Raw genomic sequence first — 27,922 nt, 5'->3', positions numbered from 1 at the left:
GTTGAAGAACGCCCGGAGCCACACCGTAACCATATGGTCCAGCGGCAGGAGCAGCCAGGGAGACCGCGGGTTGACCTTGCGTGTACTCCCCGAGATACTGGAAAGCGGCCGGATGCGGAGCCGGAGGTTGAAAATGGCCTTGAGGCTGAGCGTGTTGTTGTGGGGAACTACCCGGCGGTTTGTAATGGAAAGGTGCAGGAGGGACCTAGGAATCTTGGGAAAGGTAAGGACTAGTTCTGGGCGTTAGCGGCTGCGGACCAGGATGTTGTACGAAGCGTGGATCGTGGCTTCCAAACAACAAAGGATCTTGACCAGGTTGCGGGACGAACAAACTTTGACCGAATTGCGAAGCGCCGGAAGCGGATGGACCTTGGGAACTGAGATAAGGAGCCGGCGGACCGAAATGGTACCCGTGCGAAAACCCATACGGAAGCCAATACGGAGGTCAAATTTGGTCTTGGGCAACGCCGTGCAATAAAGGATGGTGGGTCTGAACGTGGGATGGAAGATTCTGGTGAGCCCCGGCCGAAGCTGGGCGCGAGGTGAGCACAGACGCAGCCGTGGGAACGGTCCGCAAGGGAGGACTCTTAACAACGTCTTGCGCGTGATTCTCGGCTTGAGAAGTGACCTTGGCCGGAACAGAGGCAACCGTTGCAGCTGGCGCAGAGCTTTTTGTTGTAGACTTGCCCCTCGTGAGAATGATCTTTACTTGGTGAGCCTTTTTGGCGGGTTCGGACGCGATAACGACCTTGTAGGACGAGCCCAAAGACTCCTCTTCTTCGTCGATATCAAGTGCGGAGGGGTCAGTACTCGACGACGCGGCCGCCCGGGTCAGGACACCCGCTCGACCAGCAGGGGCCTTCTTAACGACCCTGACTTTCTTCAGCGCTTTATCTCCGACGTCAAGACTGGTGCCGGTTAAGTGCGAAACGAAGGTAGGAGCGGCGACAGTGACGACTGCGGTAACTTCGGGATCGGATTCCATCGAGCGGACGTTGCAGGAAGCGAGCAATCAATAACGAGATTCAATCAACGTACGCTACGAGAGTAATGAGAAGAGGAGTTGAAAGAGGAAGAAAAAGAAGACTAGGTATCGAGACGTGCTTTTCTTCCAATATATAAATTCAGGGTCGGTCACCTGGTTTCGCGTGCACACCCCACTCACTGGGCGTGGCCCATACCGATTGTCGCGTGAATCTGCGTGAACCTGCGGGCGTTTCTGTGCGCATCAGGTTGCGCTAACTATGCTGTCTTGATCTATAATCCTTCAGACGAAAGCACCTCTTTCTTTAAGAGCGCAGACACCATAGCACAAACCATACGATAGAATTTAGGGTTGTAAGAACCTTGTTCACAGAGGAATTGTATAGTCTCTTAGCTGACTACCTTGCGGTACAATTCATACTCAGTGAACAAGATCGAAACATAACAAGACCGAAGAGGGCCTAAGCGATATCTACATTAGCGCCTTCGTCATTGAAATCAATTGTAAAAATGACAACGAAGCTCGGCAATGGAAAACTTCATACTATAACGAAAATGTCAAAATAAACTGATGTGGCCCGTCCGTCATCTCATCGTACAAACGATGGGATGAGGACCAGATAAAGCAGCACCGTGAGCACCGCGCCGGGTATTGCGATAGCGTAGTTCCAGAACAGGAGGTTTGCAATATCTTTTTCTCCCATGCCGTGGAGCTCGGCGATGACGGCAAGGTTCAAAGCGGGTGGAGTACTAGACTCCATGAGGAGGACGAAAATGAGCATTGGGTCTTTTGGCGCAATCTTGGCGATCGTGAGCAGGCCAACGAATGCGAGTCCGATCAGTGGGCCGAGAACCAAGCGGCAGAATACAACAAACGCGATCGCCCTGTTCGGCATAGTCGTCGTGGAATCTCTAGTTGGGCCGCGTTGCAGGCGTCCGCCGAGCTGGATCAGTTGGAAAGGGATGGACGTCTCACCGACGGACGTTAGGCTAGCACCAATCGAAGAGCCTGCCTTCTTGAAGAAAAAAGTTTGCAACTGCGAAAACGAATTGCGTAGAAAACATTAGTAGCCGTGACGGAAACACTTGAAGGTGGCATACTTACCGATGGGTGGAATCCAATAAACAATGCGACAAGAGCCGAGAGGAAGGGTGGGTTCATGAAATCGCAGAATTTCAATACAATCTTTTTGAATATGGACCCCGGTCCTGGTGCGGCCGCCGGTTCCGTTGACTCCGGCGGAGCGCTGCTTTGTTCGTCGGCTTTTTTCATCTCTTCCCTGTTTATCAACGCAACGCTTTCGATGTCATCAGCTGACCCTCGACGACTCCCCGTCCATGCGTCCGAAATGCGCCGTGCCACCGGCGGATGAATGGGCAGTGGGCGACCCAGCGAGTTGCCGCCGGGCACAGACGCAGGCGACTCATCGGAGTGGTTGGTGAGGAATGGGAGGTTCTCGGGATACCTCCCCGTCAAGCTCGCACGCGCGAGCTGGCTCGTCGCCTGTATGTCAGCTTCCGGAACAACGTCAAACCCTTTCTTGTAAAGTTCGATTTCGTTCCGATCGACACCTCGAGGTTTGAGTTCTTGACCTTCGAGAGTGGAATTCATCTCCGGATCGTCCTTCAACTTTTGCATGGCCTTCTCTGCGGGAGCATCCAGTAAACGATAGCCAATGCTCCAGCGAAACACGTGGGAAAAGAGTGTGAAAAATAAGGCCATGCTGACGCCGCTCGAGATGGCGTCCGCCGGAGTCTGGCCTGCGAGAACAAGGAGCGGCGTAAATGGTGTCAAGGCGGTGATGATCGGCACCGGGATTGTAACGCTGAAATGGTGAAAGTGACAACGAGTGAGTGTCGAAGGCATGCCAAATTGCGCCATGCGGATCCGTTCTTACGTACGTGTTGGTAAATACGATTGCCGCCGTGATGAAACGTTGGTTCTGAAGACTGACGCGCAGAAATCGGCATCCGATCAACGACAGTGCGTAGGAAATGAGGGAGCTGAAGACAAAGAGGGCGGGAATGGGCCATAGTCTGATGTGGGGATGCCCAATGAGTTAACCCGAACGAAGGAATGAACATGTAGTCCGAGTGCGGGAAGACGAACTTACGAGATAAACCGCTGAGAGTCTACAGTCGAGGCAATCTTAGAAAATATGAGAGCTGGGGTGAGAAGCCAAAAGCTGACTTTTGCCAGGCCCTTCGGGAAAAGAAAAAATTCGCATAAGTCATAACTCCGGAATTCTGCACGACGGCCGCTTTCAAAGCCTTAGTCTGACCAGCGGACGGCATCTACCTTTTGCAGGTCGGATGTCAAGACTCCAATTCTTCCTAGCAGGGCCCCGCTGAGCGTTGTGATGAAGATCTCGGCGTTGGCCTGTAGCGTTGGCACAAGAACGTTGACAAAAATGCTTGCGGGCATATTGACTGTGACCAAACGGCGAGCTCCAGATGATGGACGTAGAAGGGACGGGGTCCGATTCCTGATCTCAATGTTCTACTTATCATATACAGCGCCAGAGAAGGTCGGCAGCAAGGGAGCATGGAAGTCTCTTTGCTGCACAGCATGTACGATTCATCAGCTCATATTTACAGTGATCCCACAGTGGCTTGACAAATGAGTTCTTTTTTCGGCCTCTCAAGCACAGTTGGAACAATGATGAGGTCCTCATGAAACCGCGCGCGTTTGCGGTCTACGGGTAACAGATGCATAATAAAGCGTCTCTGGGTTACCATAGAAAAATCATTTCGCAGAAATTTCCGTGCGGAGAACCTTCCGTTTGAAGATGCGTTCGCGATAGCCCGGAGGCAGCGATCCCCCGAGTTTGGGTTACCGTGGATTCGGCTCCCCCCCGACGCGTGCGATCGTATCATCGTACCGCCGTTGTGGCGCCACTCAGGGAGGCGCAGGGCGGAGTTGGGCTTGTCATCATCAATTCCTGATGTGGAACATTGTCGCGGCTGCTGTCAATTTCACCTTGCACGTTGTTCCATTTGCCATTCCGGTTTGCTCTCTGCTGAATAAGCGCAACGCCACCACAAGCATATTCATGCCTTTGGTACGGGCATCTTGGGGCTCTTCGCAGTGCTATTGCGGCGGGGTTTGGCTAGAGCGTAACGAAGGTGATTGTACGGGACAGACGGTGTACGGTACATCTCCCATAGTCCAGAATTGCAACCTTTGAGTGCATCCTTCCGTAAACGCACACTATCCAAGCGGTGCATATGTTTTGGCCATAATCCACCCACTTGTCGCTTAAATCCTCTGGCGGCTTAGCTTAGAAAATCGGGAATGTAGAAGTCCAAGCACAATATTTAAAAATGTACATATACATGGACACAGGTTATACGTATATAGAAACTCAATAACAACATGGACGCATGTACAAAGCCAAAATAGGAGATCCGCAAACGGTTTTGCCTATTCAGTTACGCACGTAATGGTCTGCCGGACTTGATCAAGATCGGCCGTAAACGATAAACGAAGCGCCCGAAGTATAAGGTGCGTTGGAATGATCGTTCCCAATGCCAAAGATTGACTGATTTCCAGAGCTACAAATTCCCCGCTCGCTTCGTTCGGCGATTTAGCTCCCGTTGGGGGTAGGATATGATAGTTCCGGCGCGCTAAGCTTCTATGTCGATACCGCCCACCATAAGTGATGGCGGAAGCCAAGGATCGTTTCGTCGGCCCGAGAGTATGGTTGGCATCGGCAATTGATTTGTCAAGCGGGTCATGGGGCTCGGTGAATGCGGATGGATTGACGGCCGACGACAACCATAACAAGTCAAGGTCCCACCATCCGACATCCTCCAACCCCAACTCCTGCTACTGTGGCCATCGTTGGGGTGCAAAACTCCCTTGTCCGATGTTGCAATGGAAAGGTTTGGAATCGCACCCTGACTGGGAGCGCTGGTTTCAGCAGTGACTTCCGTAGACCGCCTGCGCGCGCGCAGGTGAATTTGAACTAGGTCAGTACCTTGATTCCAATTCGCGACATAATGCTGACGAACGGCGAACTTCCGTATGCCGGAACGGGACAATCTCCCGCGGAACTTACCAGACAGCGCCTAGTTCTGGAGATTCCCGGATGGTCTCGCATTCGCTGCTCACTACCCATTCGATCCATCTTTATGACGTGGAGAATGTGAGCTTAATATAGAAGCCTGTAAAATATAGCACCAAGACATACTTTTTCATGATCACAGGGAGCGCCTTTGTCTGACTCTCCATTTCCCCTTCTGCTCTTTCCCGAACCTTCTCCTCAACTCTTCGCGTCTTACCCCATGAAAAGTCGTCGACTATTAGGAAAATTAGGAAGACAATCAGTCTTGCATCGTAACATAGCAAAAATGGCCGATGATACCAGCCAATTCAGAAGGGCGCGATGATACTCACAATGCCAGTAGGCGTAGATTGGAAACACAAAGTTCCAGATGGGTAGAGAAAACAAATACAGAAGCATCCATAGAACGTAAGCCCTTTTCCGAGTGGTGACGATAATGAGGAGGCCAGGGAGACCCAGCATGGCCGCCAGTATGAGGAAAGGCATCAGTTCGGCGTTGTTGTTGATGGAAACAGATAAGATCAGATAGATCGACAAAAACATAGAAGTGGGCAAGGCTACGGCTCCGATCAATTCGAGCTACACGATAGTGAATGTAGAAATGGTATCAGCGGTTGCAAATCCCGCCGCTCCCGTGAGTGAAAAAAACTTTCACTTACCAATATGACGAACTGCATACTGAAGCAAAACGTTCCACAGAGATCCCTCACCAAAACCAGCTCGAGCAAATTGTGCAATGTGCTATTGATCCACCTTCTCCTCTGACTGAGCAGAACTTTGAACCGATCCGGCACTATCGTGTAGCAAACGGCCCGCGGCACAAAGATCGTCTTCCGCCTGGGGAAGTTTTTCAACATCAGAGTGGTTAAGAACCGATCCTCCCCAAGGAGGAGCAGGTTCTTTTTGTGGAGCGTCTCAACAACACTCTCAGAGTATTCTTCCAGAACGTCCGGACTGAGAAGAATGGGCACAATACTTCCGTTATCTCTCCCAAGCCCTTTTAGCCGGTACATGCAGAAGCATCCAGGAAGGCAAGTGACGCCGCCGAACGCCGACTCGAAGGCCTTCCCGAGATGGTGAGAGATGTAGTATTCGAAAACTTGTATAGCCGACGTGAAACTAGCCGTTTTGTTCGCGATACGAGTCTCCCCGCAGAGACCCATTACCGCCTGATCGGTTCTCATCACGTTCACCATGTACTTTAGGGATTCGGGAGCAACTTTGGTGTCAGCGTCCACCATGAGTATAACTTCGTACTTGTCCGCGGCGCTTGCAATATTGTCCATAGCCGTAAGGACTTCAAAATCAAGTGCCGTCATCCGGTCGTCAAACAAAATGCGACTCAGTAGGTTCAGAACTATCATCTGGGAGTCACGTTTTCCACGGTTCCCAGGCTTAACCGAGGTTGCTTCCGACGGGAGACCGCATTTGACGACCGTAATCATGGGAACTTTATGGTTTCCAACAATGTAGTAACCCGCATACTACATGAAAGAGAGGAAGAAAGGTAAGATGAATACTCATTTGCCATTTAGAACAATCATTCGGAAGACTTACAACTTTGGCCATATTGTGCTCTGTTCCGCCATGCCCGACGGCGACGTAACTTTTTGGCTCCGGTTCGGTCATGCCGGGGTCGAACTGCATCATTCCCAAGATGATTGCCGGCGTAGATTTCTCCTCGCCCAGGCCAGTTACCATTCCATCTGCGACCACAAACAGCAGTTTCTTACTGTCTGGATAGTCCGTACTAGCTAACGAGTCCAATGTTGTCCGTAGTCCATCGTAGCCTTCCGAATAACATGTCACCAAGATAATGGCATGCATGGTATGGCTCTCGTCAAACATGCAAGACCTAACGATGGGGCTGTCATCGTTCACAGCGACAGCGCAACTCCCGCTGCCCTTTGGAAGTCCGAATTGGGTCGGCTCCAGTTTGGGCAAACCGAACCAATGGAACCAAAGAGCCATGAAGAATTTGGTGCTCATAACCCCGCCAATGATCACCAGCGTCAACGTTTCAAGAACTTGACCAGCGATGCAACCGATGGGTTCCACATCAATGTATCCGACATGGTAAGGCTTGAGAAGACACTTGATCGCACGATGCGCGTTACTGTTGCGAAGGTAAAGGTGTGTCCCATCCTTCCCAACGCCGTTGAAGATGAAGCTATAGGCCTCCGTGTGAGGATGTGCTGAGCTTAAGAACTCGGTGACATTCACGACAGCTGTAAAGAGAAAGGAGTTTCAGTTCACAGTCCAGAAACCAAAAATATGCGTGTACAGTGCGGAAATATGAGTGTGCTCACCTCCGTTGAATACCGTGAAACTCAGTGTTGGTGATTGTTGAGAAATAATAGCGAGGTCTGTCCATTCCATGTATCGCCTGGCCCTTCGACTACTCATTCTTCTCAACCAGCTCCTTGTTCCACATTTCCCCCGGGGACGCGATATGGAGACCAGCTCCGGAAAATCACAACCGTCAGTATAGGGGACGACAACGTATGCATCGCACTTCTGCCGGTCATTTGCAAAAAGCTTTGTGATATCCTTGCCCCTCCATTCGTCCCCCATGTGGATACTGTGCTGAGCAAGCTCTCGCTGCACCTCATCAAAGCTATACCTATAGCCGCTGATCAGAATGCCGTTTAAATCTCCGTGATTGTCGTTGTGACTTTGGGCATCGAATATTGGCAAAAGATTTGCGAAAGTGGTACTAGGGCAGAGCACTCTCCGCAAACTGACGGTAAAGAAAGCGACCACCACAGATAAGATGAGAATAATGAGGCAGAGGGCAATCTTCTCGCGCCAGGCCTGCTGAACAATCCGATCCCTGTTGCCCATGGCTCTCAAACAAAATGGCAAGCAGCAACAAGTCAGAATCCGCGCTGACCACATCCACAAATGACTATTCTCTTTGGCATCCTCGGGCAATAGCTTCCGAAAGCCCGGTGCTCTTGCAACTCGGCCGGAACAGGTTTTGCACTTGACTCCGCCGACAACTACCGGAGCATCGGAAGGATAACGCATCCAAGGTCGTCCGGGATGTCTCACATTTCCAAGCATTGTCAAGCTGTACGGCCGCGTTGGTCCTCCGCTCTGCCTACGGACCATAAATCCATTTTCGATTTGCGAGTGGAAAGGCTCGGTTAACCGACTCAAGTGACATTCGGCTGGTGGCATAGATCTGACGTCTCCGGAGCCAATCCTTGCGATATTCGGTCGCCTTTCAAAACTTTGAGGAGCAGTCGGTATCTCGACGAACGGTGGGATGTCAGCCTCTGTGCTCCTCGTCGAAAGAGAGGAAGGGAAGGCGATGGTCGTGAGCATGGGGTTGCTTTCGGCGTCAATAGGTTGTCGATCTGGAACGGTTCGCAGCGAGTTCAGGCACATCTTTCGGCGTTATCGAATCCCGCCAAAGATCGGGGGATGCGCAACTGTTGGGGGAAGTTGTGCAACTACGATTGGTACATGCGAATGCACGCTCATGTACAAGAACGGATGGCGAAGGAAAAGGCCGCATTGCTGCGGTTTAAATACGTTGTTATGGCAGTGTAACGATGGAAAAGAAATGTATGGACCGTGCATCCCGCGGAATTCTATTGTCAGCCGCCTACCCAGGAACATCGGATGACGAAGCGGCGAACCCTTTTGTGTTTGTCTCCACAGTATATGGGGTCGAGTAGCATAATGTTTCCAATGCCCAGGAGACGCTTCGATTCGAACTTTTGGGCAGTAACGCGCGACTCCCGTAAGCAGCTTACAGTACGCCCAAGCAGCACGCCGTCGTGGACCCATGCAAATACAAGAACGTTCTCTGAATGAGTGATTGCAACAAACTCGACTGGAGGCATCCGGAGCATTGAAGCCACGTTGCCCACCGTCCGAACTTGGTCAAGGCCCACCCGGCTTCTTCTCCTTTGACGCACAGCACCCCGCCCCACACCATTGCGTTCGCCATCGCATTCCAACGCCATGGCCGATAAGCTCGACTTCCCCTTAACGCTCCAAACCGTTGGCAGTGCGTCGGACAACAGGCTTAGTGAGTGCGGCAGGGGCCCCATCCCGGTTCCATCTAGCGCGATCGCATGCGGTCCCGGCCCAGCCGGCCCCGGTCGCACTATTAGTTGCCGTGTCTGTGTGTCATCCTCCTTGCACTCCTCATCATCTCTAATGTATTGATTGACAGGAAAGACGACCACTATACATTTGCCATGTATTTCATGAACCATGCCATGAAAGAAGACCATTACAATGACCGTGTACTACATGAACCATGCCACCACCGCTCCTATCGCCCCAATGGTTGTAGCCGCCGAACGTCCGCTTAAGGGGGGAGACGACACGCTGATAACGGCTTCCCCTCCAGAGCCCGTCGCTTTGACTACCTCAATACCTGCATCCCTAGGCGTTCCGGTGGGGGTGACGTTAACATCGCCATGCGCTTTGAAGACGAGCAGCCATTGCCCATCGAGACTGTTCTGCCTCTCCAACACGGCGAATTTGCGCTCCACGTCCAGCTTCTGGCTGGCTTCGTCTACCACAAACGTCTTGGAACCTGTGTCCATACGCGCCACGCGGAGATCGACCGGGTCGATCTTCCTTGTTGCAAGGAAGTCGGGTTTGACTGTGGGACAAGAAGGGGAGATGTCATTCCGGTACCTGTGGGTGAAGATTTCTTTCAGGTTCCGGGGAGACACTTACAGGGTAGCTTCACGTCCAGGCTCGTTTTGCCCGTAGGGTCGCTGGAGTTTGTCACGTAAGTGTAGGTTGTGACGGCTTGGAATCCGGCGGGGAGAGCAGCTTGGTCAAAAGTTCCAAAGTCGGCGTTCACTTTCACCGCGAGGTTGCCGTCGACGCGGGCCGATAGGGTGAATCCATCAACCCACACACCTTCCTGCAAGGCCCCGCCGCGGATGATCTCGAGCTCGCGCGAGGCGCCTTGTCCGTATTGCAGGAAAATGTCGGCGGTGTCGGTTGTATTGCGCGCTAATAGCTAGTACGTTTCGATATGAAGAAATTTAGGAAAACTGAGCCGGTGGCATTTGTGTGCTCGGATCGCATCTGAAACCCCTTACCAGATATTCTCCGTCGTACGAATTCATGTTAATGATGCGAGTCTTGTTTTCCGTGCGGTGTACGTTGCGCTGCGTTTGGTCAATGACCCATCCGCCGGTCGTCGGGCTGTACGTTCCGACGTAGGTATTGTCCTCGGTCAATCCCATGCCCGCCAACACCGCGGGATCATACGGGAGCTCCACCTTCGCAACCAGGTCATTCACGTTGGATTCGTTGAGCTTCAAAACGTACGAGTAAGGAAGCGCCGCCAACCAGGGTCCTCCTGGAGCCCCCGTAACGAGGTTGGCCGGTGCGGAAGGCGATCGGTTTTGCGTTACGGTCAATGTCCGCGGCGTTGGAGAAAACAAGTCGATGGCAAGTCCGTCAGCGAAATCGAAATCGGTCCGTTTCATCCCGCCGAGAATCTCCTGCGGCACTCCGAATTGCGGTGTTGGCGGCTCGGGCAACGACGCGGCCGTGACCTGGGCTGATGCGCTCTTTCCGGTTTCTTGCACTGGGGTAGTCCCGGAAGGTGTTCCGGGGGCTGCGTTGGTCACAGAGGAATGGGTCACAGCGGCAATCTGGCGGACGGCGGTGTCGGATTGGTCTGCCGTCGAAGCAGCGACGACCAACATGACGCTGGTGGTCAGCACAGCGTACAGGGAAGCACTTCTCATGTTTGATTCAGTTGATGCGGTGGGGATTGTGGAGCTGCAAGCAAAACGGTTTTGCGAACATAGGCCAAGACGGGGGCCGGCGGGACAGCCTCGTTATGCATATGTATTCTGACGGGCGCAATGCTGACCATTTTACCGCCGGGCGATGCGGACGGCAAAGCAGCCGAAGCCACCGCACATTGACCGACTAATACACAGTACTTTGATGCATCCTTGATGAGCTCAAGATCAATTGTCAAGCCTCCGTGATGGATCTTGGAATATGTACACCGTTGGATGCCGTCCAGCTCATGATCCGGAATCCACTCGGAGCGAGCATCATTGATTGAGATCCAGGTCCAGTTCCTTGTGAAACGGCGCACATGTAGCAGGATGCTGTTCGAAACCATTCGCTTGCCCGGTGGACCACGTATTATAGTGGGGGGGAAACGTGGGTGTCGGCCTCGTATATAAAGCGGGAACATTCGATAACAGGATACATCCGATACAGCGCCAACCAAATTGTTTCAGGACGGGAACGTTGTCTCAAAACGCGTCCGAAACCGAATGTTCCCCGAGGGCCGAGAGAACGTTCCAGGGTTGCGTCCCCGTCATGTAGAGAGTAATATAGAAACGTGGTAGGAACGACGATCATAATACGACGAACCCATGGGATCCGGTCTCACGGGACAGACGAACATTCAAAGTATGGAACCTTGCGCAATAAACAGCTTACGTGTGCAATCCGGAGCCAATTCCACCCCGGGAACAAAACCCTAAGCCTAACACGGGATTCGACGTGACGCAGCCATCAAGGCGCCATCAAGGCTACTGCTGGTAACGGCAAGTACATTGACCGACTTTCGGGCAGGACACTTCATACTGTACCTACGTATCGTACTACGACTTTATTCTTAACATCGTCATTCATACATATTTTCGTGCCAAGATTTATCCAGTGCATCTATATAATGCCAAAATGTCAAATTGGGGGGGGGGGGGGGGGACGAAAGCGAACTCCCATGGTTTTATACAATGATAAATGTATTGACAAACATGTAGCGTCCCTATATGATACATCAGCGCGGAGATACAAAGTGGTGGAAGCAAAATGGGGGCGAAAGCGAACTCCCGCGGTTTTATACAATAAGACAAAAGCATGTAGCGTCCCTATATGATACGTTATCAGCGCGGAGATACAAAGTTTGGAAGCAAAAGCAGGAAACTGACGACCGAAAACGCGGCGCCCGGTATGGCCACGATGTATGTCCAGAAAAGGAGATTGGCCATGTCTCGTTCACCTTTGCCGTGAAGCTCTGCAATCACGCCTAGGTTGAGAGCTGGCGGGGTGCTGGCTTCAAGAAGCAGCACAAACGCTAGCATTGGATCCTTCGGGGTGTACCCAGCGGTCTTAAGCAGAGCCAAGAATGCGAGACCTATGCAAGGACCCATCACTTGGCGGCAGAAGGCCACATATGCTATTGCACAGGCGGGCATGGTTGTCGTGTGGTCGCGGGTTGGACCTCGCTGAAGCCGACCACCAAGCTGAATCAATTGGAACGGGATGGAGGCATCCCCTATTGACGTGAGAGAGATTCCGACAAAGCGTACAGGACCCGTGAAGAAGACGGAAGAAAGGGTCGGGATAAGCCCAATGCAGAGCGATACTAGAGCTGACGCGAAAGGTGGATTGATGATACTCGTTATGACACTCCGAACTCGGTCGAAGTAAGTATGTTCTTTTCCGGCGGCACTATCGTCACAGGCAATGCATTCCGAGCCCGGCGTTGCAGCCGTTACGTTGCTTGAGCGATCGCTCCACCGGTTTGGAGCGCATTCCTCTCCTTGCAAAATTCGTCGATGTTCATGCGCCATAGGTTTCAATTCCACATGTTGGTCCTTTCCCACGTATTCAGGAAAATACGTTCCAATGCTAGCCCGACGAACCGTATTTCCCTTCATATCGTAGACTCGGGGAAGCCCGCCCGATGAGTGCAACGATGCTAATCGACGAGCAGCGACGGCCTGCAACGAAAGGGATGATACCGCCGCGTAGATCCCCGGCGGTCTGCATTCGGCTTTGACGGGTACAGCGGGGGCGTGCTGTGTGGTGCGTGCGACGTTTGAACTGCGGACGTTCACGATGGACGGAGGCATTTCGATGGTGACGGCGGAAGAATCTAATTCGTGACCATCAGCGGTGAGGGAACCTTTGCCGGCCTGTTCCTTGGTAAGCTCATTCATAGCGGGGGCGTCCAAGAGCTTGTATCCGATGCTCCAGCGAAAGATGTGAGAGAAAACCGTGAAGAATAAGGCCATAGAGATACCATTCGCAACAGCCTCTCCTGCGGACCCGGCGTGCCGAAATAGAATTGGTGTCATCGGCGTCAACGCGATAATGACCGGCACGGGCATGGTCACCGTGTTGGTGAAGACAATTGCAGCGATCATGAATCGGTTGCTCTGTATGTCTCCGCGGAGGAAACGCACACCAATGATGGCAAGGAAGTACGAAACAACCGAGCTGAAAAGGAAGAGGGCTGGGATCGGCCATAAGCTGACGAATTGATCGACGTCGACCGTACTTGCGATCTTGCTGAAAATGAGCGCGGGTGTCAGAAGCCAGTAGCTGATCTTGGCCAGGCTCTTAAGTAAGAACATGTTAGACATGTCCACAAACAACCGTAGTCAAGATACTCCACACTGATTCGGACCTACCTTCTGAATGGGAGGTGTCAGAAATCCCAATCGACCAAGGGCAACCCCAGACAGAGTAGTCAAGGCAATCACCGCATTGGCCTGCAGTGTTGGCAGCAGAACAGATTTGAAATTCATGGTCACAGGAAAGTCCGATACCTTGAGACAACTTGCAATATCAAGGTCGCTTGATGTGAAGGTGACGCCGCCGACAGAAGGGACCAAGCGGAGAAGTTCAGAATTTCCCGAATATCGATATGGCCGTCGCTCGAATTCAGTTTTCACGACTTTGTCCCAAGGTCAGCGATCCGAGGCACCAGGGAAGCCAGTCCTTACTTTTTCTCCACGCCGGTTGTCTATCTCCAGGGTGATATTTATACCTCCGCATTCTGCATCGCATTTACATTTCGGGATTTCACGTTCCAAATTGAGATAGATCTTTCCACATTTACTCGAAATCACCGAGAACGCATCCAGAAGTATACCATAGAAGACATCGATGAACACAGTTTGGGCGGGAACAGCACATCCCGCCGTAACACGGAAGGATATGCGGTAGACACATCTGCGGCCCTGGGGGACGGGGTGCGCTCCTCTATCCGTCTCCGTCTCTCCACGTGTTTACAATCACAATTGCATGGTTCGGATTCTGTAATTGCCCTTAAAGTTCAACGTCGGCCGGTTGTGAAATTCCCTCGTGCGTGAAGACATCAGTTTCCGTGTCAAAGTTGGTCGGAGTTCATTGAATCTTGGAATGTCTTTCCCGGGAAAACGACATGCAGATCTGCTTCCAGGGGTGATCACCGATCACAGCCATACTCGGAATCCACTGTTGACCAAAATATCATAGTCGTCATAAATAAACCGGTCCACTCTCGTTCCAACATTTTCCAAAGCCCCGTTTCTGTGCACCTACTACCCGTGAGTTTCTTGAGCAAAGACTCCTTCACAGCACCGTCCATATTTATCGTCACTCGTACATACCTTATGGTGTCTCTCTAATTACTCGCCGGGAGGTCTAAGAATAATTTTTCTCGAGTACCATAGAGCTAGGTGCACCCCCGAATGACGTTATAGCAGATCCACTTTCGCTAATCATCAACGTAGCGCAGTTCTGACACGTAAAGTTACGGGTCACTGATGAGTTGCGAACTTGAAGTTGCGAGGGTTTAACACGCGCAGTCAGGAACCCTGGTATCAGCAAATCGTCCCTGCGAGCAAGTCCGTGTCCATCCAACACGCGCTGGTGCACTGACTGCGCTACCCCTGCAAAACCGTACAATATGCCCGGAGACTCCGACGCCGGTGTTACGTACTGCGACACGCTAGAATCATCATACATACTAGTGTCCAAACTTGATCAATGATAAAGCAAAGCTTCGCAATTCCAACTGTCGGAAGACAGGATTCATATCTCTGCGTGGATTCAGGGGTCATGATGTTAAATGAGTGAATGATCCACCAGTCTGGTCTCCGCCGAGTCGCCATGCACGTGCTAGTCCGGCAAGGTGTTGCATGAATAATAGTCCAGAGAACACTTCGAAAAGTTCGCGAAAGCTTATCTTCAGATGCGCGGTTCCTGTGGGTGTGTCATGCCCGTGTTGCTACCGTGCAAACCATTGGAAGATGAACATTTGCCGAAGATGATTGTTTTCACAGCCTAAAACGATCGCTCCCTTGAGCGCGGGCCCGAGGATCCAAAGCAGTACTGTACACTAGCAGATCACCGTGCACCCGCTGCTCTTCAATGATATCCAACTGACTGCGGGGCCGCGGACATCGGATGGGTTCAAAGTGCATGGTTGGGGTTCGGCGCCGCCTTTGCGATTTGCGTCATATCTATCTGAAGAGAAAATGAGTGCCATGTCCTGAGCCGGAATCCTGCATCGCAGGTTCGGGACGCTTTGGCGTCATCACCGTCGAGACAAAACGTGGAACTCCTCTGTCATCACCGACGAGACAAAACGTGTTACTTCTTGGGCCCGCAGTTTGATGCCGTATGTACGGCACTGTCGCGGACGACTTGCGTACCGACTTTAACGCGCTCGACGCGCTCGCCGCGCCGAGTAAGCGGAGCGGACGGAGATGTAGTAGATTTCCCCGCGTTCGTAGGAGTGGACAAAAGAAACTCACGCCGAAAGTTGCAGAAAACCCCGAGAAAAGAAAGCGATAAGGCTGTATCAGCGCCAAAATTGCGAATGGAAAAAGGAAAAACTACGTAGACCGCCGCAGGAAAAGAGAAAAAGACCCCGACGTAGCTAAATCCTCTAGAGACGACTAGTAGAGAGTTTGGACTTCGACAAAATCTCGTAGCCTAGAAAAATCCATATAAAAACCCGTCTGTTTTCCCCAGACCTTTGTACGATACGCAAAACCCAGATCCGTGCACGCAGAACACAGATCCCGATCAACAACAGAGCTTTCTACTTCTCTACTCCCGACGACTTCTTCCCGTTTCTGATAGACTTTCAAGGCGCGGTCATAGACCCAGAGAGCTTAGACAAGATGACCCCGAGTGTCGCGACTTTTACTTTGCTGACGTCGCCGAGGACTTGATAGCTCAGGAATCTTGTAAGAAGAGCTGAGGGTGAGGTTGGATAACCCCGTTGTTTTGTTTTGTAGTCAACCACGCAGATATTCCCGATTTCGTATCTCGTACCCGTACCCGTAAGACCCGACCCCCGTATTACAAGAAGGACTCCTTTCAAAGCACCTGGATATTAAGGTGGCAAGACGACGCTCTCGCTTGAGATCTCTTCTTGTGCTATTGAGAGACCGGCAGCTTATTTTTCCGGACACCCAACCGTAAACCTGTATTCGACAGACCCTCGCTTCTGCCGGCCACCACCACACCGCGCATTCTGCGTGATTCCGACACCGACCCGCACCCTCCTTCGCAAATTTGCAAACAACCTCACCGCATGGAACGGGAAGAGTCTACTCACCAAGGACGCAGACTACCGCATATTCGCCGACGCATCCCCCAACCACGGGTGGGGCGGGAATTGTCAACATCCCCAGACGGGCCAGCTGATTCGCGTCCAGGAACGGTGGACGCCGGAGCTGGTTCAACGGTACTTCCCCGAGTTCCCATTCGCCGTTCTTCAACAGGCAATTCGGCGTCAGAAGCTCGACCGTCTCGTCTCCAACAACGTTCTCGAGGCCATAGCTCAAGTCCGCACCGTCGACCTCCTCTGCAAGCGTCATGGATTCGGCTTCTCCAACGCGCACGTCATCCACATGACCGACAACACGCCGACAATGTTCTACTTCAACAAAGGTGGCGGACGCGCAGATCACCTCTCGCAGGTGATCGAGCACCTTCTCCTACGCTACCGGCATCAGAACAAGACATGGCAGGCCCTCCACATTGCCGGGAAGGAGAACGTGATAGCGGACCTGGACTCCCGCCAGCAGAACGATCGAAACGACTACCAGCTCAACCCGCGCATTCTCCGGCAGATTCAGGGCCGGTGGAAGGTGAATCACACAATGGAGCTGTTTGCGACGGGCACAAACCGCAATCCCCGCATTCCACACTACTGCACGCTGGACTCGGGGGATCCCCAAGCATTCGCCGTCGATGCTTTGTAGATATCCTGGTCTCATCACGTATGCTATGCCAACCCCCCATGGCTGCTGATATCGGGCATCACGCGCAAGATCATCGACGAGGAATTCCACGACCTGACCCTGATAACACCGTTCTGGCCGTTGCACGCAGCATTCCCGCTCCTCTTGCGACTCTCGATTGCCGACCTGATCCCCATTCCGTCCAAGCCGAAAGTGTTTCAAGCTCAGAGCGGCCTCCCCCTTCGCGAACCACCGTGGACCCTCACAATCGCATGGCGGTTATCCGGTATTACAGCGCACAACGAGGCCTATCGCAGGCGGCTATCAACATCACCCTCCGGTCTCTCTCAAACAACGTCAATCACAACTCGGTCTGGCGGACCTACGTACGCTGGTGCCCACAACGGGACATTGATCCCGTTCGCGCCGGCCATTCAATGGTTCTAAACTTCATCACCGACGTTCATTCCGAGAAGCGGCTCGCCATCCGAACACTGCAAGGTTACCGCACGGCGATCGCGAATACACTGCAACACATTACCGGCGACGACGCGCTCATTAGCACCGCGCCCGATATACAACGATTCTTCAAAGGCCTTGCACGCTCGATCAAGCCCACGGAAAAGGCGTACAAAACCATTTGGGATCCAGCAACGCTATGGAGACACATCGCCCGCCGACCACGACTAGCCACGCTCGAATGGCTTTCTTCGCAACTCGCCGTCGTCATTATGCTCACCATGAAGTGTCGCCCCAATCACCTTGCGACCCTCATCCATGCGCGCACCACCGTCACGGAACATTCCCTCAAATTGCGCTCCTGCCGACCCAAGGAATGGCGCCCAAATCACGCACACGACAACACTATTCGAACAGGGCAACTACCGCGTTATCAACGACCCCCGCATCAAACACACGCCAAATCTCGACGTAGCTGAGCTCTACGACGCCCTCATCGCCATCCAGGGTACTCGCCGCGATGGCATCCAGGAGGTTTTCATCAACCGACAGCACAACTCGCCAATGGCAGCCGGAAGCATCAGCCACCTCGTCAACGCCGTCCTCAGAGCCGCCGGCATCGACGACGAATTTACCCCGAAATCCATCACCCACGCCGTCACGACCGCGCAAACTCGCAGTGGACTCAGCGAGGAAACGATCAAGAAGGGGCGTTGGGTACCCAATTCCAGGGTTTTCCAAACGCATTACACCATCGGCATCGACGATATTTACGCCGAGGCGTCCTCCTCCGATAATGAGCGCACCTACGACGAATTCCTACGCGATATGGCGGCAAATACGGCTTTATCGACAAATAAGCAACCTCCGAACGGAGTCCATTCTGCTCTGGACGAGGAACGTAGTCCTCTAGAGTGTATGGACGAGGAGGAGGTTGCTTAGTAAGCTTCTCTATTTTTCTCCTCGAGTGAATAAATAACCCTGCGGCTGTTTTCTGCTATCCCGCTGCACAAATCTCAAATCCAGTCATCTGTTCGGATCAACACGCTGATCCTAGCCATTCATTTCCTGGGTTTGAGCCAACGTCGCATGGGGAAATTCACCGATGAACGCAAGCGGGAGCTGTGGGGGCAGTTTCTCAATGTGAATGTAAGTTAAGTCTGTATCCTTTTGCACCTATTTCAATCACCTCGCTGAATGACGGACTGCAGGACAAAGTCTTCAGCATCGAAAGAAGCTTGGTCTTAAATTTGATGGACCAATCAGCACAAACGGGTATTCCGCTACCATCCACTTCAAGAAGCCAGGGTTCAAGTATGGGCATTGGGCCTGGAAGCGCAGCAAGGCCCAAATGCGGGAAGAAGTCAAGCAGCTGTATCTTGAGCACCACATCGCCGAACTACGGGAGGCTCCAAACATCGTCAGCATTGATCCGGGCAAGCGTGACCTCTTGTTCTGTCGAGACATCAAGAAGGAGCGGCCATTTAGGTACGTTTCAGTTGATTACCACTGCCCTGCTGTCCCCACTGTCCCTCCCCGCTGTCCCCGCTGTCCCCGCTGTCCCCGCTGTCCCCGCTGTCCCCGCTGTCCCCGCTGTCCCCGCTGTCCCCGCTGTCCCCGCTGTTGCCGCTATTGGTTACGCCATCAACTTTATGCTATCAACTTCCGCCATCGCTGATGTCAACGCTTCCGGTGCTGAGCACGACCGCCGCTTGCGGAGGTCGACCGGCATTGGATGTGTTGTTGCTTTGCCGTCGTAGTCGTGAAGAGCGAATCGCGAGCCCGGCTCCTACTCCAAGCTGGACTCAAGCGATCGCGGAAGTTGGCGGAACGTTCAATGAGATCAGAATGCGGAGCAATGCATGGCGACGGCGACTGAATTCGATCTGCAGTACCTCTGCCATCCGCGCCATCCCCGCTATCCCCATCAACGCCCTCCCCAACCCTGTCCCCGTCCCCGTCCCCACCATCCCCCCCCGTCACCATCCCCACCATCCCCTTTGTTCGACATTCCGTTGCAGCGTCCTCACAATGCACCACCCCATATCAGATACACATCCAATCAACGGGCCGTCGAGACAAGGTCTCGGTACTTTCGAAGAGACATGACAGAGCGAAAGATCAATGCCGGCATCGCTGAGATGGAATCACATATTCCGTCACACAAGAGCATGAACATCGAAGCGTTCTCAGCGTTCATCGTGGATTACGAACATGCGGGTATGATGTTCTATTTCGACTTTGATTTTCAACTTTGGTAATACATGGGCTGACATACATATCCCAGATCTCGCCCTGGACGAGTTTTACTAGGATGAGATTCGCGTAGCTCGCAGATTCAAGGCGTTCTCACTGCGGGAAAAGTCTGAGAGCAAGCTCATCAGAACATGCGACGCCTGTATGGAAAGCATTTTGCGGTCATCTTGGGTGATTGGAGCGACGCTGGAAAGACCATGCGCTTTCAGGAGTCATCAAAGACCAAAGGGTGGGTGACTATCACTGGTAATATGTATTACAATATGCCAACTCATCATGGAAATCAGATTCCGCACACTCTTTGCAAGAAACAGCATTCCATGCTACTTGCTAGATGAGTATCGAACGTCGTCCGTGTGCCCCGACTGCCACGGCCGTGTGAAGAAAAACGTCCGACGCCGGCTGTCATCTCGGCCATGGCAAGCTAGACAGGGAAGAATGGAATTCGTCCATGGATTGGTGGGTTGCCCCAACCCCGAATGTATCAACCAAGACTGGACGCCATTTGAGATTCCTGGGAGACAACCACTACGGATGAAAGTGCACAATCGGGACGTCCTAAGCACCAAGAATTTCCTCTCGATTGTGCGCTCGGTGGTGTTTGGCAATGGCCGCAGACCAGACGCATTCTCCCGTAACCGGTAGTCTAGATTTCACCCCATCCCATTTTCCGTGGTGGTTATCTGCCATCCACATCATTGTACCTCTGCCTGAGGCGTCGCCGATGATGGCAACTTGTAATGATACATAGTACTGTAGGTACATGCGTACGCCGTGTCATACAGTACAGTACAGTACATCAGTAAAGTTCCTAAACAACTTTGAACCTAAGATACGCCCAAGAAGAGTCTGGAGGATGGTCGGCTTTCCTTCCGTTTTGCATGGCTTTGGTCCTTTCCGGTAGGCACGGATTGCCAAAGGCAAAGCGGCTCACCAAGGTCTAGCTAGGTTCCCGACCGACTGTTTGCCCAACAGGTGGACCTGAACAACCTGCGAGTGGTAGATGGTTTTTAAGCCGAGGATGGCTTGCAAAAGCAGCACGCTGAGATGCCCAAACTTCAGGTAGAAAAAGCCAAATGTTGCCGCGCGAATGACTAGAGAACGGAGATGCTGCATGATGTTCTTCGAGTCGTAGTCGGTTGTACGAACTATGATTCCATCACTGTGAAAGAGAATCCAATCCGGGAAACAGCAAAATGTCAGCGGGATGACCTCTCTACCAGAGTGGTATTCGGATCGAGAATGCACTTCGGATCAGAAAGCACTAAAGACTTACTTTGGCTGCGAAGTGGTATCGCCCTCATTCAGCATCACAGGTGCTTGATCTTTAATGTGGTGGAATCAGTGTCAACCATAAAGCAATAAATGACGAGTGTGCCCGCAAACTTCGTCAGTCGGAACAAACCATTCTTAAGAGCAATCTTCCGGTAAACGATGAAGAGTGTGATTGCCGAGGTGAACTCGATTCCAAGGTAGGCTGCCCAGAGAAGGCTGTTCTCGATGCAAATCAAGCCGTGTCAGTAGATTGCTGAGACATCCGCGTACGTCGCTGTCCAAGCAGAGCCACAAGCAGGTTTGCAACCATTGTCCCGTCCTTACTTGGTATACGGTTGCGTGACCGACTCGAAGTTTGTGGCCTATATGAAAGGAAAACAGGAATGAATTTATTTGAATCGCTTCGTCCGAACATCAAGAGTGCCCTTGAGACGCTTGTAAGGACCCGAGCTCTCCTTGGACCTCTTCCCGACCACAAGGCTTGTAGTACCAGCAAGCCCACCGGCGATATGGGTTTGGATGGCATGTGGATATCCAGTGTGGCTAGCGCTTCCGTTCACGACCAACTCCAACTTACCACTGAATAAAGTCCGATGAGCGCAAGGATGTCCTGAGCCTGGATACGATACTTGGCGTTAAAAGGGGTTTTTGGTCCGCGTCCGAGCCGTATAGGTCAAGAAAACGAGCATATACTCTACCGAAAACATGATGACAGAACAGCGAATTGGTTCTGTTGAGTCTCTTGAGAGTGCAACGGCGCACAGGGTGGGTGCGAGGGAGGAGTCGTTAAATACAGTGGAAGTAGCCGGCGAAGAGCAGATCCATCTGGCATCCATACAGTACATCTGTTACTGTATTGACCTCCAGTATTGCCCACATTATTTGCACACCTCGGTACGCGGTGTGGGATCCAGGTAGTACTGTATGTATTGCAATTTTACTGTAGAAAGCCTTTATTCTGCCTTTATTAGTGTGACAACCGCGACGCCGACCACCAGCGCATGACAGTTGATTTCTTGGCGGATACTGCAGGCCCCACTGTCCCAGAGGTGGGTTACCCTAAGGGCCACATAAACCTAGAAAGCCTAATCGAACAAGTTATCGGAACAACGACCACGCAAACGCCACGCTTGATGTCTGTAGCCAGATACCGCGGGCGTGAGTATACGGCGACAACCGCAAACCGCATGAGAAAAACCGGTCGTTTTCTTGGCTGTTGTCTGAAGTCGTTCTTTTGGGCCAAGCCCCACCACATCAGAGGGTGTAGCTCTACATCTAGTCGTCAAGGCTCTCCACACCTCCACTCCCCCATACCGGTATAAACCGACTATATACAGCTATGGGGTTTTGCAGGGCCCAAACTGTCTTGCATGTCCTGTACACAACCTGGGGCCCGATATATATAGCTCTCGAAAGGGGTGAATAAGTATATTTACTGGGGCCATTCCGCCTTGGCAGAGGTACTTGACACCCATGTCCGTCCGGGGTTCCTCCTGCGGCGGCGGCAGGTCACGACGCGTGCGATTTTCGGCTTTGACACGGCGAACGGTGTTCTTTTTAGTCGTCACGGTCGCCCTGTCCATATCGCTACTCTCACTTGGTCTCTGCCGTAACGGCAAGTGCAGCAACGTCGACTTGCGACGAGCGGAAAGGTCCCAGTCACCTATCGTCCACTCGCGGGCGAACACTGCCGCCTTCGTTCGAGAAACATTGCGGTATGCTCCGTCACAGGCCGGAGGTAAGCCATAGAGTCAGACGCACCTTTCTTGTTTCTGCTCCGCTCCCGTTTCGGAGAAGCCCCGCATGCGCAGTGTCCTTATGCCGTCGAAACTTTTCAGGCTGGTATATTCCCGAGGCGTGGTTCAACTCCGCCGACAGCAGCGCGCTACCGCCGCCATCATCGAGTCCGTGGCCTATATATTTGATAGCTAAAAGGGCATCGACGCTTGCCGCTGATGGGAACCACACGATTCCGCACAGCTCCATCCCTCTGATCGTGCACTTGCTCTGGACGCAGCCGGATCCAGAAAGCTGGACCCCGAAAGTATTCGACTGCATCGCGGCATGGACCCGCTCCGCCGTCGACTCCGGGCACGCACTCGTCGTGTGGGATAAGGAAAGCATGCGATCTTTGGTTCAGACCGCGTGGCCAGAAGGGTACGACCAGTTTCTGCGAGTTCCCATGGACACCATGCGCTCCGATATCTTTCGCGCGGTGGTCCTCAGGGAATTTGGTGGCGTGGTGAGTTCTCTTCATATCCGTTCTCGCTTTCTCGCGGCGTTGTGGTCTGCGAAAGAGTGGGAAAGGGAAGGTAGAACTCCCTTCCACTGATTCACTGGGGTTGAAGGGGCACTTAAAAACCCGTTCATCTTTTCACATCCGTCCCAACCCTACAGTACGTCGACGCGGACACGCAGCCTAGAAAGCCGCCAGCGACGTGGATCACAGCGGAAGACCTCACGTTGGTCGCGGACCCACTTTCTACGTCATCAAAGCCGCCGCTGTTCTCCTCAGTCACTAGCACTGACGTATCGTCCCGCCGCTCTATCCATCTTTTGATTGGGCTGGAATGCGATGCCGATCCCGCCTCAGACGACTATTGGCGTTACTTCGCCTTCCAGCATCCCATCCAGATCGTGTACTGGTCGTTGGGCGCGGCGCCTGGACACCACATGCTCAGTCGTCATCTCCGAAACATCCTGAAAGTGGCATCTCGCATGTCGGACAAGGAGATGAAGATCGAACAGGACGCCGTGGGATTCACCGGTCCCGGCAGGTGGACCGTCACCGTCAAGGAATGGATGGACGACCGCTACGGCCCTGACCACCTGTGGTTCAAGTTGACGGGGAGATTCGATGGCGGGAAAAGTAAAGTCATCGAAGACGTACTTGTGCTGCCCATTACGGGTTTCAGGTGGGTTTGTTCCCCCTTCAGTCTTTATGGAACGGGGTATTCACTGTTTGCACGTTCGTGTATATGTATAGTCCTGGTCGAGATGAGGGATACGACTATATGGGATCCAAGCCCGCTACCGATCCCGATGCACGCCTCCAGCACATGTTTCTGGGGTCGTGGAAGCATATCACCGTCAAAGGAACCTTCATCAAAGCTTGCCGCAAGTTCTTTGGAGGATGCCGCCACTGGTGATGGCGGCATCACTCTGTAATAGGGCAAAGCATCGTTATGTACCTCAGCATACGCAAAAAAATTGCACTTCTCTACGGCGTACGTGCGTACACATATACATTTACATTGCATACTGTCCACACGTAGACATAGTTTATATACGCACATATATCTGCCTGAAATACTACCTCAGAGTAATCTACTTTCTATTCAATGAGTATGCTTTGGAGGGTACCCGAGATACTCACGATGGGTGTAAGGTGTCAGTCTTGGCAACGCAAAACAGCCGCGGTGACGTTCACTTTCCCATACCCGTAGGTGCTATTGGGAATGGTATCATTTTTGTCGCCGTTGCATCCGTCCGTGGTCGTCAGCGGAAAAGCGGTCTGTTGCAGCGTCGCTCCGACATCGACGGTGCGACGCAAGAGGTGCGGACACGCCTGCAGGACAATCAACGCAGAAGCAGCGATGTGCGACGCCGCCATGCTCGTTCCGGTGCGCTGCGCATACGCCGCCGGTGGGATCGCGCCTCGGATCATCACCCCCGGCGCCGAGATGTCTACGCCTCGGTGGGTCGGGCCTCGGCCGGGCACGGAGCCGCGAGAGCTGGTTTCGTAGATGAGGCCTGACTGGCGTAACGATCCGACGGAAATGACGCGGGCGTCAATCGCGGGTGGGTTGACCACCGACTTGCAAGTGTCAGCAGACGACAATGCTGCTCATGGGGGAAAGGTGGGAAAGTACGATGAGATGAAACGGGAAAAATGTTAGAAAGACACAGTAAAGCGCCTCTTTTTCCTTCCTCGGTTCTGCAGCAATGATTTGTGTGTCGTCATGTTATTCCCACCTGAGTTGCCTGCGCTTGCGACCATCAAGACTCCTGCAGCTGTGAGGGCGCCCACCGCCGCCTTGAACGTGAACTGGCGCAGAATGAGAAAACGCGTCAAAGAAAATCGAACACAAATTATAGAATTTAGGACAGAGATACAGTTTGTTGTTGCCATTGTACCTGATCGCAGAACTCGGCGCTCGTACAACCGTAAGAGTTGTTGATAACATGCGGGCGACGTGCGGGATCGGGGTTCTTTCCGTTTACGTCTGTCGGAGCAAGGAAGAACTCCAAACACGCCAAGTAGTATTCCGGTCGTCCGACACCGTTGTACATGTTGCGGCAGGCCATCCAGGATGCGCCTGGGGCGATCCCGATGCCGTTGCTGCCTACAGCTATAGACGTCGTATGTGTGCCATGGCCGACGTCATCGCAAGGTTGCAGAGATTGCACGCCGCAAGTCGAATTAACACCTGGAAGCGCCCGTCGCACTCCATCGAACCAGGCTTTGGAAGAAAACAAATCGAGGTTTAGAGCAAGTCTGTGGCCGAGATGGACGAAAAGATCGTTGAAAAGAAAGATCGCTGAACGAACCGTAATCGTGTGTGATGGTGCCATTTATCTGCTTACCGAGGTAGTTGCTCTTGAGGGCGGGATGCTCCCAAGTGACACCGCTGTCGGCAGACGCGAACAAGAGACCCGTTCCGTTGAGACCCTTCGCCCATGATTCGGCCGCTCCGATCGCGTTGGCATTCCAAGAGACGCCTGATCCACCATCTTTGTTCGAAAAACTCGAAACAGCGCCGGTAGATCGCTCCTTGTCATTGACACGAAATGCCGCGTTGCGCCTGATAGAATAAACCTCGGGTAGTTGCACAAGGGCCTCGACCAAACGCCTGGAAGCTGCAGAGAGAGAGAGACGAAGAGAGACGCGGATTTGAGAAGAAAGCTCTGAAATTGCGGCTGGACACTCGTTCAAAAAAGGAAATCCACCCAACTCACCATCGATAACGTATGTGTTGGACAAGCGGAAATGATGACTGTAAGTGAACTCTGCAGAGAGATCGCGAAGAAGGGCCTGAACACCAAGCGAAGAGTCCTTTGAATGTCGCCCGAGTCCTTCGTAAAAGGCAGTACTGTCGACGACTTGCCCGGAGGACTTTGCGAACGCGGAAGGGTTCAGCACGTCCCGTATCTGTACCAGGACCGAGACGGTGTCCGACCCCTCGTCGAATCTGTCGGTTATGCCCTTATCGTAGAGTGCACGGGTCCCCCAAGCCGTGGTGACTGAAGCCAACGGACTTGCATGGACAACCACCGAGACGAGCCCCAAGCACCAATAGCCCACCAGGAAAGAAAGCTGGGAAAGCATCGTTCAAGGAAAGAAGGGGAAGGGGACAAGTTTGACTGCTTGTTTGATGAAAGGAGGAAAGCTTAACGATGAGTTTCTCAGCGGATATAAGCCTACACAGACAAGGAGGGCGGACTGGAGAGTCGCTGTACACCATCTGTAAGGGGTACCTACAGTGGTTACCGCCGTACATGCTGGGCCCTCTCATCAATCCATCCACCCTCGTAGGTCCTAAGGACATCTAGATCTATAGATTTGAGCCGTTAACGGTGAGTACCACCGTCATGCTGCCTTATTGCACTCCATCACTCTAGATCTACATTATTGAGGGTAATGGACATCATGTATGTATGTACGCACACGCTACTCCATGCCGCGAAAATCTTCTGCCTTCGTCGGAGGCCACCCACCTCTGAAAGAATTGTGTGCGAAATGAGAGTTGGATTTTCGTTCCGGCGAGCGTCCAGCAACGATATCACTATGCCTGAGAACGCGCAAAAAGGGATCCATCCAGAGTGTCTGTAATATCGTACGTTGATAATATTGGGCATCGGTGTGGGACACACCTAAACTCCGCCAATTGACGGCGCGCAGCGGGGAGGCAATTTGTCAAATTACGGAGCGAACATTAAGTGGGTCAAAGTTTTAAGGAATCAAGGTTTTGGGGATCCGCCGCACTTAAAGTCGTAAACCACCTTAATAAAGTGATTGAGCTTATTCAATTCGAGACTTAAAAAGGGCGCAGCAGCCAGGCATTCATAGGTACAACTTTTTTGTTCTCTATTCGAGGCGCTCCCCTCATATGGTGCGCGTTAACGCGTTGGGTGTCTTGAGCTGGCGGGCATGTACTGTATACACTTACGTATCGATGTATTCGTGGCGACCGCACGAGCACTGTTCATATCTCGTCGAATGAGGTTTGAAGCCCTATCTTATATGGAATGTGCTGTACACCCGCAATGTCGGAAAAGACGTCAACCGATCTCAAGGATGGGGCCTCATTTCGGGCTTCAAAGGAAGTGGGCAATCGTCACTCTTTTTCAGATGCCTTTTGATGTGGCCGACATGCGATATCGTATGTTATCCCATTCCTCTACCAAATATCCCTCCCACATTCATTATCATAATCCACTTATGTCCCTCCAGCGCCAACCTTCGTACGCACGTTCCTCCGCTCCATACGAACAGGAGGAAGACGTCCAACAGTCGTGAAAGATGCCAACCCTTCAAAATTTCAATGTTATCCATTCCGTATCCCATGCTTTCTCTTCTTTTTTCTTGGTTTTGTAGCCTCTCGCTCACATGCAAGTCATGCCGCCCGAACGCAACTATCCCCGCCGCACTGTACCCACATTTGCCACCACTCCTCAAAATCGACCCATGCTATGCCATACCCACGACGACCACGTGGGCCCATCCCCTCATCAGGCCCCATTCAGCCGCCCACTCCAAATTCATGTGCGCATGCCCCGTTTGGGATACTTGATCCGCCCAATTTAGCATAAAGCACCTATGTCGTTGGTCTCCAATGGACACATGTTCACCGTATATTGGGCTGCGAAAATTAGGTGGGTGCCTTTGTTGGGCGT

At 52.5% G+C, this 27,922-nt stretch overlaps 9 protein-coding genes across 9 annotated transcripts; 3 read left to right on the top strand and 6 right to left on the bottom strand.

Annotated features, from left to right (window-relative positions):
* Positions 1 to 1,293: 1,293 nt before the first annotated feature.
* Positions 1,294 to 3,697, bottom strand: EV422DRAFT_545224 (auxin efflux carrier). Its single transcript, XM_053071446.1, has 5 exons — positions 3,284 to 3,697; positions 3,099 to 3,187; positions 2,887 to 3,021; positions 2,090 to 2,810; positions 1,294 to 2,021 (listed from the first exon to the last, which is right to left on the bottom strand). The coding sequence occupies exons 1-5, from the start codon at positions 3,407 to 3,409 to the stop codon at positions 1,575 to 1,577; spliced, it is 1,518 nt and encodes a 505-aa protein (XP_052921632.1). The 5' UTR covers positions 3,410 to 3,697; the 3' UTR covers positions 1,294 to 1,574.
* A 1,419-nt stretch (positions 3,698 to 5,116) lies between these two features.
* Positions 5,117 to 8,081, bottom strand: EV422DRAFT_501047 (chitin synthase 1; the record flags this gene model as incomplete). Its single annotated transcript, XM_053068169.1, has 5 exons — positions 5,117 to 5,286; positions 5,384 to 5,630; positions 5,711 to 6,535; positions 6,609 to 7,279; positions 7,361 to 8,081. The coding sequence occupies 5 exons, from the start codon at positions 8,079 to 8,081 to the stop codon at positions 5,117 to 5,119; spliced, it is 2,634 nt and encodes an 877-aa protein (XP_052921631.1).
* A 1,193-nt stretch (positions 8,082 to 9,274) lies between these two features.
* Positions 9,275 to 11,048, bottom strand: EV422DRAFT_282746 (uncharacterized protein). Its single transcript, XM_053065973.1, has 3 exons — positions 10,130 to 11,048; positions 9,756 to 10,047; positions 9,275 to 9,678 (listed from the first exon to the last, which is right to left on the bottom strand). The coding sequence occupies exons 1-3, from the start codon at positions 10,784 to 10,786 to the stop codon at positions 9,317 to 9,319; spliced, it is 1,311 nt and encodes a 436-aa protein (XP_052921630.1). The 5' UTR covers positions 10,787 to 11,048; the 3' UTR covers positions 9,275 to 9,316.
* A 902-nt stretch (positions 11,049 to 11,950) lies between these two features.
* On the bottom strand, positions 11,951 to 13,600 carry EV422DRAFT_509698 (auxin efflux carrier; the record flags this gene model as incomplete). The annotated part of the gene is made up of 2 exons (XM_053068869.1): positions 11,951 to 13,411; positions 13,484 to 13,600. The coding sequence occupies 2 exons, from the start codon at positions 13,598 to 13,600 to the stop codon at positions 11,951 to 11,953; spliced, it is 1,578 nt and encodes a 525-aa protein (XP_052921629.1).
* Positions 13,601 to 17,307: 3,707 nt separating this feature from the next.
* Positions 17,308 to 19,807, top strand: EV422DRAFT_623327 (uncharacterized protein; the record flags this gene model as incomplete). The annotated part of the gene is made up of 6 exons (XM_053074219.1): positions 17,308 to 17,826; positions 17,912 to 18,427; positions 18,521 to 18,643; positions 18,720 to 18,982; positions 19,545 to 19,714; positions 19,782 to 19,807. 6 exons carry the CDS (start codon positions 17,308 to 17,310, stop codon positions 19,805 to 19,807), a joined length of 1,617 nt encoding a protein of 538 aa, XP_052921628.1.
* EV422DRAFT_561514 (uncharacterized protein) lies at positions 19,786 to 20,490 on the top strand. Its single transcript, XM_053071959.1, has 2 exons — positions 19,786 to 19,979; positions 20,038 to 20,490. Exons 1-2 carry the CDS (start codon positions 19,882 to 19,884, stop codon positions 20,393 to 20,395), a joined length of 456 nt encoding a protein of 151 aa, XP_052921627.1. The 5' UTR covers positions 19,786 to 19,881; the 3' UTR covers positions 20,396 to 20,490.
* A 107-nt stretch (positions 20,491 to 20,597) lies between these two features.
* Positions 20,598 to 21,846, bottom strand: EV422DRAFT_282644 (phosphate transport-domain-containing protein). The gene is made up of 6 exons (XM_053065972.1): positions 21,724 to 21,846; positions 21,603 to 21,641; positions 21,350 to 21,387; positions 21,156 to 21,241; positions 21,027 to 21,075; positions 20,598 to 20,912 (listed from the first exon to the last, which is right to left on the bottom strand). The coding sequence occupies exons 1-6, from the start codon at positions 21,730 to 21,732 to the stop codon at positions 20,681 to 20,683; spliced, it is 453 nt and encodes a 150-aa protein (XP_052921626.1). The 5' UTR covers positions 21,733 to 21,846; the 3' UTR covers positions 20,598 to 20,680.
* Positions 21,847 to 22,348: 502 nt separating this feature from the next.
* Positions 22,349 to 24,265, top strand: EV422DRAFT_545186 (uncharacterized protein). Its single transcript, XM_053071445.1, has 4 exons — positions 22,349 to 22,763; positions 22,864 to 23,267; positions 23,423 to 23,940; positions 24,012 to 24,265. Exons 1-4 carry the CDS (start codon positions 22,499 to 22,501, stop codon positions 24,172 to 24,174), a joined length of 1,350 nt encoding a protein of 449 aa, XP_052921625.1. The 5' UTR covers positions 22,349 to 22,498; the 3' UTR covers positions 24,175 to 24,265.
* Positions 24,266 to 24,416: 151 nt separating this feature from the next.
* Positions 24,417 to 26,354, bottom strand: EV422DRAFT_509694 (peptidase S8/S53 domain-containing protein; the record flags this gene model as incomplete). Its single annotated transcript, XM_053068868.1, has 5 exons — positions 24,417 to 24,868; positions 25,001 to 25,073; positions 25,163 to 25,377; positions 25,613 to 25,885; positions 25,985 to 26,354. The coding sequence occupies 5 exons, from the start codon at positions 26,352 to 26,354 to the stop codon at positions 24,417 to 24,419; spliced, it is 1,383 nt and encodes a 460-aa protein (XP_052921624.1).
* Positions 26,355 to 27,922: the final 1,568 nt, after the last annotated feature.

Source organism: Fimicolochytrium jonesii, assembly GCF_025526975.1.
Source record: "Fimicolochytrium jonesii strain JEL569 chromosome Unknown EV422scaffold_35, whole genome shotgun sequence".
Taxonomy (NCBI): Eukaryota; Fungi; Chytridiomycota; class Chytridiomycetes; order Spizellomycetales; family Powellomycetaceae; genus Fimicolochytrium; species Fimicolochytrium jonesii.
This window is presented reverse-complemented; position numbering and strand designations above follow the sequence as displayed.